The sequence below is a fragment of the Aplysia californica genome, unplaced genomic scaffold (genome assembly GCF_000002075.1).
Source record: "Aplysia californica isolate F4 #8 unplaced genomic scaffold, AplCal3.0 scaffold00001, whole genome shotgun sequence".
NCBI classification, from domain to species: domain Eukaryota; kingdom Metazoa; phylum Mollusca; class Gastropoda; order Aplysiida; family Aplysiidae; genus Aplysia; species Aplysia californica.
This window is the reverse complement of record NW_004797271.1, coordinates 2,191,972-2,202,833: the sequence shown is the minus strand read 5'-3', so window position 1 is coordinate 2,202,833 and position 10,862 is coordinate 2,191,972. Positions and strand designations below refer to the sequence as shown.

Sequence of the window (10,862 nt, the reverse complement as noted above, 5' to 3'; positions counted from 1 at the left end):
CCCCCCCACCCCACCCTACTTCACCCCACCCCGCTCACCGCTCCAAAATCTGACCTAGATAGCACAACAAATATCAGGCGAAACCTGGTTCCTTGATCGGATCTCCTATCCATTTTAGTCCAATTTTGCGGTTACATGTAACTGTTTGTCATACGAATGACAGATTGTCCAATTTTTGTACAATTTATCGCTACGTGTAACCGGGCTTTCATTGCCGAGTCATTTTGTAATTTCGATACACTGATTTCGAATTATTATTTTCACGTTATAACCAAATTTTCAGTATTTTTGTAAAACAATCATTGTATCCATCCCAATACCAAACATCCATAGATTTTTCTTTGCAGATTATGAAAACAAGCGAAGATTTTGAAAAGTGTAGCGGAAATAATCGCAACCTTTCCCTGTTTTTCGTTACCCTGTCAGCTATTTTAGTAAGCTAAGCTTTTTAGTCTATTTGAGTGCATCCGAATAGAATTTGAATCATTAAGTTCTCCTACCTATCAGAGGGCGTCTGATCAGAAATCTAATCACGAAATTCTTTAATCATTTATCTGGTTGCATTTGAACAGTATCCGAATCAAGTAAGGCCTTATTGGGAAGGGAGAATTGTACACGGTTTCCACCTGGAACTGATAGAGAACTTTGTTGTAATTTTCAGCACTTTTTTCAATGATAAAATTGAAAGAATAAGAACTGATTTAGAATCTGATATGTTAGATGTAAATACAAATATAGTTGTCGATGAAAATTTTGAAATTATGAACAAATCAACATTGAGTGAATTTAAAGTGGTATCAGACAAAAATGTCATTAGGTATATCAAAGAGTCCCCCGCTAAAACATGCGACTTAGACCCAACACCCACTTCATTGTTAGTTACGTGCATAGAAGATCTCGCACCATATGTTACTCGTTTTATTAATATGTCACTCACCACTGGAATCGTACCTGATCTTTTCAAACAAGCCATTGTAAAACCTTTACTTAAAAAACAAGGTCTTGATGAAAACGACATGAGGAATTTTAGCCCAGTTTCCAATCTTAATTTTTTATCAAAAATCCTGGAGAAAATCGTTTTGTGTCAAGTTCAACAACATCTAAATCCAATGACATGGAAGAACCTTTTCAATCTGCTTATAGAAGGTCCACAGTACGGAAACCGCTCTTTTAAAGGTATCAGCAGATGTTTTAAATGAAACCGATAATAAAAAAGTCTGTGTTTTGGTTCTGCTTGATTTGTCAGCGCGTTCGATACCATCGACCACAAAATTTTACTAGAGAGATTGGAAAAGTCATTTTTACTATCAGGTACTGTTCTTATGTGGTTTAAATCATATCTAGAAAATAGATTTATGTCAGTGAAAATTGGCAATGATGTGTCAGATAGGTTACCTCTAAAGCACGGAGTTCCTCAGGGTTCGGTCCTTGGTCCTGTCATCTTTACAATGTACACGCAAAGTCTGTCATCAATAATTTCTTTATATGCCCTCAATTGCCATCTTTATGCAGACGATACACAGCTGTATGGATTCACTACAAATGACAATGTACACAATCTCATAGATAGAATCACCAGATGTTTCAATTATATAAGAAAATTGATGTTCAAGAACAAATTAAAATTAAATGAGGATAAGACTGAAATATTATTTCTTCGTAGCAGCGCATGCAATGAAATCGACAATATCAGAATAAACATCAATGGCCACGAAATATCAGCTCAAACTAAAATAAAAAATTTAGGTGAGGTGCTAGATCCAGATATGTCAATGAAATACCACGTATCCAATCTTTGTAAAAATCTATATCTCCAACTGAAGAAAATAGGGAGCATTAGAATTTATCTATCTGTTGGTGTCACCAAAACTTTAATAACATCATTTATATTGTCAAGGATTGATTATTGCAATTCCTTACTGGCTGGTGTACCTGATGAACAGTTACAACAACTACAAAGAGTACAAAATATTGCTGCCAAAATAATTACTAAAAACCTTAGCATGATCATGTGACTCCTATTTTAAAAGCATTACACTGGCTCCCGGCGAAAGAGCGTATCAAATATAAAATCTGTTAACTTGCTACAAGTGCTTAAATGATTTATCACCGGACTATCTAAAACAGTTTTTAACACCCTATGTGCCTCCTAGGACGCTCAGATCATCAAGTGACAAAACAACCCTTGTAAAGCCTAAAATAAATTACAAACATATGGCCAACGCTTTTTTTCATATTTTGCCCCACTTGTTTGGAATAGGCTTCCAAAAACTATCAGAGAAGCAGAAAATCTAGAAATTTTAAAGAAGAAACTAAAAGCATTTCTATTTTCATCATATTTCGATTAGACAGAATCCATCCAAGCTGTAGATCGTTGTGAGTTTGTATGTGCGTATGTGAATATGTACGTATGTATGTATGTGTGTGTGGTGCGTGCGTGAGTGAATATGTGTTTGCACGAGTATGTAACACTATGTACCTTTAAAATTGATTTGTAAATCCATAATATGTATCATGTTAAGCACATAGACCATTGTATAAGTGGATATGCGCTATATAAATGCAATCCATTATTATCTATTATTAGTTCTAATGAGAGTTTGAACGGCTTTTCAAGCAGTTCGAATAAAAATACGAAATTGTAAATGATTAATGCCCCTTGCAGTACGGTAATGAAATTTAAAAGATAAAACCTCCGAATTTAACTTCTATCTGTGGTAGAAACTAGTCAACTCATAACATTCGAGTGAAACGATTTTCTCGAGTACTCAACCTTGGATCAAGCTGAGCCTCGAATCCTCGGACCCACAATCTCACGATTATGAGTCCTGTGACCTAACCCTAGACTACCGACGACACCACTGTTCGAATAAAGGCCTTACCTTCAAAACGAAGAACGTTCTGTTAAAACATGCTTTACCGTAAATATAATTCGGGGGCTCTCGTGGTCTAGAGGCTATGATGTTCGCCTGTCATTCAATAGGTTCCGGGTTCCAAACTTGACAGTGACGGGAAATTTTCTTTCCTAAAATTTCCCACTTTCACCTCCTTTCCTGCTCTCTAACCATATTCTGTCATCTGCTTTCGTCTCCACTTCCTGCCCCCAACACCCCACCCCCCAACCCCTTTGCCCCTTTCCTGTGGGCTCCCGACCCTTTCCGCAGCCTTTCTATTTCTTCCCCTTGGCTCCTTTTTACTGTTGCCTTTTAGCCACGCGCCTGATCTTAGTGTAAGTGAGATCTACCACCTAGCTTTCTCGGAAAACGACGAAACATCTTGCAGGTTCCGTGTGCACGTTGCGCTCGAGATCACTTGGAGGTCCAAAATCGATAACCGTAAGCTTCAGCCGCCACCCAAGCAAAATTCAAAATTAATCCCTACCAGACTGAATAATATGTTCAATGTGTCCCACACACTCATATGACCTTATACAGTTGTGAGCGCCGTAACACACTTACCAAAACGAAGCAAAACAAAAAATATGATTCAAACCTCGTGCACACATGTTTTACCCACCTATATATCGCTCTTCTTTTGCCGGTATGTCAGCTCGCTGCGCCTCTCTCTCTCTCTCTCTCTCTCTCACTCTCTCTCTCACTCTCACTCTCTCTCTCTCTCTCTCCAAATAGACAGATACAGATGGACCAATATGCGGTAAACTTCTTCTTCTTCTCGATCGCATCACACTTGAAGTCTGGTATCTGTCATAAATTGGGCCGTCCTGCTCAGTTCATCTGGCGGCCCGTATAGAGACATTATAGACAGATAGATAGATAGACAGACAGACAGATAGATAGACAGATAGATAGATAAATAGCAAACAAACCGATAGATAGACAGACAGATAGATAGATAGATAGATAGATAGATAGATAAATAGATAAATAGATAGATAGATAGATAGATAGATAGATAGATAGATAGATAGATAGATAGATAGACATTCAACTATATCTTATGAACGAGAAGTTAAACACGTTTTGCTTTATTTCTACCAGCACAAAACCATGAGCTTAGACGGGAGACCAACTGTGGACATAATGCCCGCTCCCCTTGACATCCCAGCCCCGCCCCCTGGAGGAGGAGCCCCACCCCCTAGAGGACCTCCCCCAATCACAGCCGACATGGACATTTTAATTGACAAGTCTGTCTACGACGTGGTCGAGGCTGTCTTTAACTGCGGACTCATTAATTTGGTCTGTATGCTAGGAGCTTTAGGAAACGTACTCAACATTTACGTGTTGTCCAAACATGGTCTCCAAAGCAGCATCAACATCGTGCTGTTTTCTCTTGCCGTTGCCGACCTCCTCCTCTTACTGACCCTTCCTCTGAGGAAAATCTCCCTCATCATCGCTTACTTTGACGAAGCTTATGCACTGACTTTCGAAGCATATGTAATTTGTTACCAGTTCCTGACCCTGAACCGCATCTGGGCCCTTATCTCCCACACCCATGTGGTCATAATCGCCGTGGAGAGATTCCTAGCTGTCTACTTCCCCTTCAAGGTCGGACAACTCGTGTCCCCGGTCAAGATGAAGATCATTACGGTGTGCACACACGTGAGCTGGTACGTTCTGCTCACACCAATGTTCACAATGTTCAAGCTGATCTGGGTGAGGCATCCTGACTTAAACGCAACGGTCGCCATCCCTGGAATCTCTGACTTTTACTTTGAACACGAGCTGGCCTTCAACTTCTACATTAGCTTCATAGTCAACCTACTAACGGGAGGCTTGCAGCTGATCTTCGTCCTTAGTTGTAGTGTAGCGGTCGCTATAAAAATCTCCAAGATGGGCAGGAAAAGACAGGCCATGATATCTTCTGCCCCAGGAGTTCTGAGCAGTATTGCTCTGGGCCACACCACATCAGTCAGGACCTTATCCAGCGTAGTCGAGTCGCAACAAGGCTCGTTTCCCAAGTCTGATCCCAGCACGAATGACAAAGAAAGGGATAGAGTTACTGCAGGCCAGGGAGACAATGCAGACGAGGAAGCACGTGACCTGACACACAAGCAGCCACAGGAGCAGCCTCTTGGACAGACACTGGAACAATCAAAAGGGAAGCCACACGTTGGTAGCAGATCTACCTCATATCTTTGGGGAGCAAAAGACGAGAAGAGTGTCAGTTCGTCAGGTCACACCCGTGCCTCCACTCGTGTGGACTTGAAGGTCGTGCGCATGCTTTTAGTCGTATGTCTGGTCTATCTCTGTTTCGTGTTTCCCACGTTTTTCCTGTACGTTTTCCAGTACGTGTTTCAGGAGATGAAGAGCCCGTATTGGCATCGCGTAAACTTCGTGGCTACCTCTGTGCATATGTTGCTCCTAGCCCTTAACTCGGCAACAAACTTTATTGTCTATGTTGCCACCTCACAGAAGTTTTATACAACTCTTAAAGCTATCTTCGTTAAACGTTCGAAATAAGAACCAGATGATGGCATACGGTATATCATCACGTACAGGATGTATGGGCGAATAAGACACAGGTAGACTTGAGGGGCAAAATGTTGGCATATATCACTTAAGATGCATCAACTTTTTAATGGGTAGCACTGTCATCTTCAAAGGTGGATTTTTAAAATTTATAACCACGCTTCAAAACAAAAACAAAAATGAAATTTTTGTTACTATAACCTATTAATGTGTCAGTAGTTTTAGACCTAGATCTACATGGTAACACTGAGCAGCCATTTTGTTTTAAAATGATGTTCAGGGATATTTTACTCTTTTGACTGTTTTACGGTCAGTCCCCAGTCTGATATTCTTTTTTTTCTTTGTTTTCATTTATTTTTGTAGATTTTGTTCGCTTTTTGTGGAGTCTCTTTTTTGGTCTAATTTCTCGAGTTATGTATAAGACGACGATGACGTCGAAGACCTGATTTTTAGGTAAAAAGATGCGTCCCATACGTGACGTTATACTGCTGTCAAGACACCCAATAACCTTTATTTGACTGAACAGTCATACTTTTTTTTTTCAATCTTTAATCAGGTAACGATGTGACCTTACTTTTAGGTGAATAGGGTTTTTGTTTGTTTGTCAGCTTTTTGTTGGTTCTTTAGTACGTTACAAGAATGGGGACAGAGATGGGTCACTGAGTTTTCGGTGATTGACAACCATTTTAACAGACACAAATTTCTTTGCGGTGTAACAGATTTCAGTAGACTGCTCCCCAAAGTACAGCTACCAGTATGTTTGGATATGAGTGTGTTACTTCTCCGGTCTGTGGCCAAAAAGGTGTTCGTGTTCAATTTTGATGTTTTATCATTTTCCCGTCATAATACGTAAGCAAAATGTCCGAAATGCATCGTCATTAAAGCTACAGGGTTACAAACGTTCCTTAGTTGATTCAGAATGATGGTAAATTCCGAAAAAAATATATTATTATTATTATTATTATTATTATTATTATTATTATTATTATTATTATTATTATTATTAAAATATGACACGTGCGTGTACAAGAGCAGCTAAAACGTTTTAGCTGAATTCTTATCGATCAGAAAACTCTTGGACAAGGGTTGAGAGCTAGTAAGTACATGTAGTTTTCATTAATCCTCAATTTTCGTGAAGTAAAAATTCAACATGTTGATGTTTCCATGACTACTAAAAGCCATCAGCGAGGGGAAAAGTGAATTTGTGGCCCTAATCTCTTTCAATAATGCGGCAAAATTTGAGGAATATCAGTTCTAAGCTAAAATATCTTATAATTCATTAGCAAAGGGTAATCAGTGAAAGAGCTTGCTAATAGGACAAGCAGACTGACTTTGATAATATGACTCTGTGTTAACAAACATGTTCGAAAGCTGTAGGTTTTCACATACAAAAGATGGGTGAAGATTATACTGGTCTATTCGTAAATAGTCACTTGCAGTCATGTTTTTCTGCTTTTGAAGAAAAACGTTAGACTGTAGTGGGTTCTCTGAAACGAAAGAGGTAGAAGAAGCTTACAGCTGTAGGGATTATTATAGAACATAATTTATTATATGTGTGTATGTGCCTGGAGAAAGGTCCCATTTGTTGTCAAATATATTTTTGAGCAGCGAGGTGAAAAGGCCAAAAAAGTGGTACGTGGTCAAATATTTAGTTCCATCAGAAAACACTCATTTAACCATGTCTTGATTACATATTGAAAGAATTTCATAGTATTTTAATTCTATATATTTTTATTAGCTATTTTGGCAAAATGGTGTACTTACTAAATGTTAAAGATTTGTAACAAACTTGATTTTTCTCCACACTTTGTTTTTATACCCTGTATTACAAAATGAGACTTTTCGATAGGCGTATCAGACAGTCGTCACAAAAAGTTAAGACCCCTTGCAAAAGAGTACAAAAAATTTAAACCTGCAAATCAAATTATTCGTTCTTTAACACACATTTAATTCATCAATCCATGAGTGCAACAAAGAAATTCCGTTACAATCGAAACCGAAATGCATGATTCCCAGCGCTCAAAATGGACCCACCCTCAAAATCGAAAATCACAACAGAAAGGCGTGGGGAATGTTGTTCCATTTTTTTTTACAGCCATCCAAGCAGCTGCTGGCGGGCAAAGGGTAGTTCTCCCGAACTCTCCGATCAAGCTCAGCCTACAACTGTTCAGTAGGATTAAGGTCTGGACTGTTGGCTTGCCAAACCATGCAGGTAATCCCCGCCTGCAGCACGAAGGCGTTGACGCCCTGGTCCTGTGCGGCGTGGCGTTGTCGTCCTGAAGGACAGCAGCAGGCCAAATCTGCTGCAGCGCCGTGAGGAAAGATCTCCAGCAGATACCGCTGCCCTGTCAGGATGCCTTGACTGCCTTTTCGTGAATGGCGGAAACATGCGCTTCTAACAATTTCATTGACATTCTCGAACTTGAACTGGTCGTTTTCTTTGATATTGCTGAGACTTTTAGAGACCCTTTCTTTTGTGATTTTCGATTTTGGGGGTGGGTCCCTTTTGAGCGCTGGGAATACGCATTTCGGTTTTGATTGTGATAAAATTTCTTTTTTGCACTTATGAATTAATGAATTAAATGTGTGTCAAAGAAGGCATAGTTTGATTTCCTGGCTTTTATTTTGACTGCACTTTTGTAAGTGGTCCTTAATTTTTGTGAAGACTGTATCTTTTAAAAACTCTTTTTCAAAATGTATTGCTCTATCTTCCACCCCACCGCCTAAACCATATCAAACACGATGGTCATTAATTAACCCTTCAACATTCCAGGTAAGAAATGGTAAGGATTGAAACTATTTGGCCCAGATAATTAAACTGCTGGGAGGGAAAGAGACTGAACAGAAGAAACGAAAGGAGAAAAGTAAGTAGTTAGGACAACGTTGTTATATTATTGTAAGTGTACATGTTGTTTCTTGTGTAATAAAAGAAAAATCATAAATCTTTGACTTCACTTTTGTTAATTGTTTTGTGTTCATGGGGTTGCTTTTTCTTAGGGCTTTAAACAACAATGATAACAAAGCAAACAAAATACCTCCCCAACCACCTCCCCTCCCCCCAACAAAACAACAACAAACAATCACAATTGAACTATAAAGATAATATGCTTAAAATTTAAAAGCTCTGATTATACTCTTCGATCTTGATTTTTCTGCTTGATCAATTTTAGAAGGGGCGCCGCGCATGTTAAGTTAATATACTGTAGTAGGAATGAACAGAATCAAACCCAAAACCAATGATTCCCGTTTGTTTAGTAAGTTTATAATACTCCATTAAAACGGTTAGGTCCTTTTGGAAATGAGTTAATTTTTTGGAGTTGTTAAAGGGATAAAGAGGGTTACGCTTCTTTGCTTGAAAGTAAAATATATACATATCAGCACACACACACACACGCACACACACACACACACACACACACACACACACATACACACACACACACACTCTCACACACACACACACACACATATATATTTGTATATATATATATATATATATATATATATATATATATATATATATATATATATATATATATATATATATATATATATATACGGTTTGTTTGTGCTAGTAAGGTTTTACGGCTCTCACAACTGCATAATGTCATATTATGAGGGCCATATATAAGGTTTATCATATTATGCTTGCTCTCTTTCATATTTTTTGAATTGCAAAATTTTACTCGATGTTCAATAGACATTCTGAGGGCAGGATGACAGATTTCGAGGAACAGATTGATTGATTCTTTGCACCACGACGCCACAATGTGCGCTGTTTCAGGCAAGTGGAATGAGTAACACAGGCCTACACGAACAGGACGGGCAGAGCACTTTTCTGTTAATATGTGATTAATGTAGGTGTTTTTACGCCCTATCAACACATATTCAGATCATTTAGGGTACAGGTTTTGACTGCCAGGGCCAACCCGGGCTGTGGGGGATACAATATTCCAGAAGGAAGCACGAGATACTGGATATAAATTGTCCTCACATAGCAATCGAATTCAGGTTTCCTGCGTGCCCACGGCAAAGCTTCCAACTCTACACGACAGGTACGGTATTTAATAAGCGGGTAAAAAAAACAGCAATAGCTGCTATGGTCTACACAAAGAAAAAACCGCATGACGCAATCATGGAAAAAGGACATTTATTTTCTTTTGAAATACAACATTGAAAAAGAGATACCAGCAAGCTAGTTTGCTCTGTCTGATAAACTTATTCTTATTATAATATTATCATTATTACGGTAGGAGGTAATATTTGATAAGTATTAAATGGGAATTTCATCAGCAATAAGCGGCGGACAGCACGAGCCCAATAAAATCAGGCAATGGCTGATTTTCAGGATGCAAGAACGAAGAGGCCGATTTAGCCATTCCTATTACAATGTGAGATAAAAATGTGGTAACAGCCCGCTATCAGAAGGGAGAAAGTCTTTCTGTCTTGTACGTGTTATAAATAGGTTCTCCAGTGAAATACATCTCTCTCTCTCTCTCTCTCTCTCTCTCTCTCTCTCTCTCTCTCTCTCTCTCTGGTAGTAACGTATAGAGTGAGTGTATACACAACGTTAACCCTACTGGGATGTTGGGCGAGAATGCGTTCTCTCTCGAGATTGGTCTAACTGGAAATATTAGATGAATTGTTGGTGCTTGCAGCAATAGCAGAGGGTAGTAACTTATAATTTGTGTGAGGCTTCTCGAATTATTAAAGAAAGTTGAAGCCAAAAGAGAAGCCCGCGAACTGCGCATATCCATAAATGGAAAAGAAGATTTTAAGTTCTAAAAATGTGGAACTCTCCTCTGTCAGAATTGGTCTCATTGGCAACAAAATATCGTATTATCATTATGTTTTTTGCTATCCCGTTTAAGAAATGTTCTCTTCTGCAGACGCACTGGTCATCGTAAAGCATGGCCGGATGAAGTATTATTATTAATCACATGTACACAGTTTCACATAGGGAAACGTTTCTGGATAATGCTCATCGCACTATTAAATCAAAGTCCCTATCACATCTATATAATAGTAAGACACGCCCGTATACCTTTCTTGATCCTATTAGTATTGACCATGTCTCTCCTTTGAGGCTTATAAAGGAAGTCAAGATTTGAAGCGAAGGGAGTAGTATTTGGGCAAATTCTTCCTACGTGGCTATCGCCCAGGCAAAGCTGTATCATGGGTACTGCTTTTGAGAATATATGGCTGCTTTAAAGGACAAGCGGGCTAACCCAGATTTCGGGCGTTTTCAGAAATCTTGAACTACTCCAAAAGTGGGCATTGTCCTACCTATAGGAGACGTTTGGTTTCATTTGTGTGTATGTTTGTTTGGTTTTTAGAGAAAAATGCTCCTTGTCTTTTGAAGAAACTGAACAAGGGGCAAAAACTTTACCTTCGATTTTCTCAAAACAGCATTTTTCGGGATAGCCCCCCCCC

At 38.9% G+C, this 10,862-nt stretch overlaps 2 protein-coding genes across 2 annotated transcripts in view; one reads left to right on the top strand and one right to left on the bottom strand.

The window, feature by feature from the left end:
• Positions 1-4,007: 4,007 nt before the first annotated feature.
• Positions 4,008-5,420, top strand: LOC101860616 (somatostatin receptor type 1-like). Its single transcript, XM_005088927.1, has one exon. It carries the CDS (start codon positions 4,008-4,010, stop codon positions 5,418-5,420), a length of 1,413 nt encoding a protein of 470 aa, XP_005088984.1.
• Positions 5,421-7,586: 2,166 nt separating this feature from the next.
• Positions 7,587-10,862, bottom strand: part of LOC101860375 (5'-nucleotidase) — an 18,500-nt gene continuing 15,224 nt past the window's right edge. The window contains exon 10 of the mRNA XM_035971355.1: positions 7,587-7,795. Coding sequence (XP_035827248.1) covers positions 7,587-7,795 — 209 coding nt within the window. The remainder of the gene's footprint in view (positions 7,796-10,862) is intronic.